Below are 1575 nucleotides of genomic sequence, written 5' to 3' on the forward strand. Positions count from 1 at the left end.
AAATTTCAGAAGCTGAAACCAGAGATTTTGGGCTCTACTTTTCTTTAAACACGACTACAATTAAGCGGTTATCAAAATAGTTGCCAATTGATTTGACAACTAATCGATTATTCAACTAACCTTTATACCACCATCTGCAGAGGATGTCTGAAGCAATGCCTAAATATTTAATTTATATTATTATTATTATTAAATTATTTATTTTGAACAATAACTGGACACATGAAGTCGTTTTCTCCAGAGGGGTCTCCGCTCCAGCAGGTGGCGCTAACCCATTACAACAACCGCCAACTACCGTTAATCAGAAGTAGAAGAAGAACTCGGTCACTGTTCAAAACAACACTTGTAGCGTTAGTTCCGGCTGTCTGGCGCCGCGTCCTCATGAAGATGTCTCAAAATAATCCCGACAAAGACGACCAAACGTCGGCTAACAAAAAAACCATCTCCCTCCCGATTTCCCGAGTGCGGTTGATAATGAAGAGCTCTCCGGATGTCTCCAGCATCAACCAGGACGCGCTCTTCCTCACCACCAAGGCGACAGTAAGCTGCACTTTAATGCTCAATCATCGCTTCGCCGAGCTAACTAACTAACCAACAGGGATTAGCTCGCCGTTAGCTTATCGGATGCATGTGAACGCAGCCGCTTGAGTTTGAACTGGTTGCTCCAGTGGCCCCAGTTCACCGTGAGTTTGTCCCATTGCTGACCGTGTGTTGTGTTGTTTGAAGGAGCTGTTTGTGCAGCACCTGGCCGTGTCCTCGTTCAACAGCGGCTCCGGGAAAGAGAGCAACAGTCTGTCATACAGCGACCTGGCTCACACCGCAGAGGAGACCGACACTTTCCACTTCCTCACAGGTGAGACCACAGCCCGGTACACCTACAGGGATCCACCTGAAGCTGTGGAGTTGTTATTGTTGTACACATATTTTAACAGTTTATCAGGTACAACTAACAACCGTCTCCACAAAGGCTGTAGTTTAAAGAGAGGTGTTAATTCAACTTTATGGTCTTTTGGGTGCTGTGGTGGATTTTGTGTTGTTATTGATATAAATGGGCCTGACAACATGTTAGAAACTCCTCTTAGTATAATATAAAACAATTCAACAACAAACCACATCCTCAAAAAAAATGACCATGAAGTGGAATCAGCAGCTCTCTAGTATAAAGTAAATAGTTTAATCATTTAAACTTTTATGAAAGTAGGATTTATTGCATTGTTAGGGGCACCAACTGAGTGTAATTCTGTTTTTATATAGTTTAGTGTTTGAAGTCACTGTAAAGAAAATTACTGCTTTATGGCATTGTTGGGTTTTTATATAATTTTTTCATAATGGACAAGGATGTACCGTTAATTTGTCAGGCTTATTAAAAACAAGTTGTTTAAACAGGTTATCCGAACAACAGTTTTGATTTTGATTGATGTTTTCCACAATATTTACTGTATCACGTTATATATGGATATTGTAATATAAAATTACATGCTGTGATAGACGAGGCGGATATTGATTCATAACCCAGCTCTAAAAGGTTATTTAAGTCCAACCAGTTCTTTATTGTAACTGTGAACTTATTTGATT

At 40.3% G+C, this 1575-nt stretch overlaps 1 protein-coding gene across 1 annotated transcript in view; it reads left to right on the forward strand.

The window, feature by feature from the left end:
• The first annotated feature begins 313 nt into the window (after window positions 1-313).
• Window positions 314-1575, forward strand: part of chrac1 (chromatin accessibility complex subunit 1) — a 1681-nt gene continuing 419 nt past the window's right edge. Inside the window, exons 1-2 of the mRNA XM_035681426.1 lie at window positions 314-540; window positions 727-853. Of these exons, the coding sequence (XP_035537319.1) occupies window positions 382-540; window positions 727-853 (286 nt within the window). The 5' untranslated portion in view covers window positions 314-381. The remainder of the gene's footprint in view (window positions 541-726; window positions 854-1575) is intronic.

This window comes from Morone saxatilis, unplaced genomic scaffold, assembly GCF_004916995.1.
Source record: "Morone saxatilis isolate NCDOM2014 unplaced genomic scaffold, NCSU_SB_2.0 Contig9, whole genome shotgun sequence".
Taxonomy (NCBI): Eukaryota; Metazoa; Chordata; class Actinopteri; family Moronidae; genus Morone; species Morone saxatilis.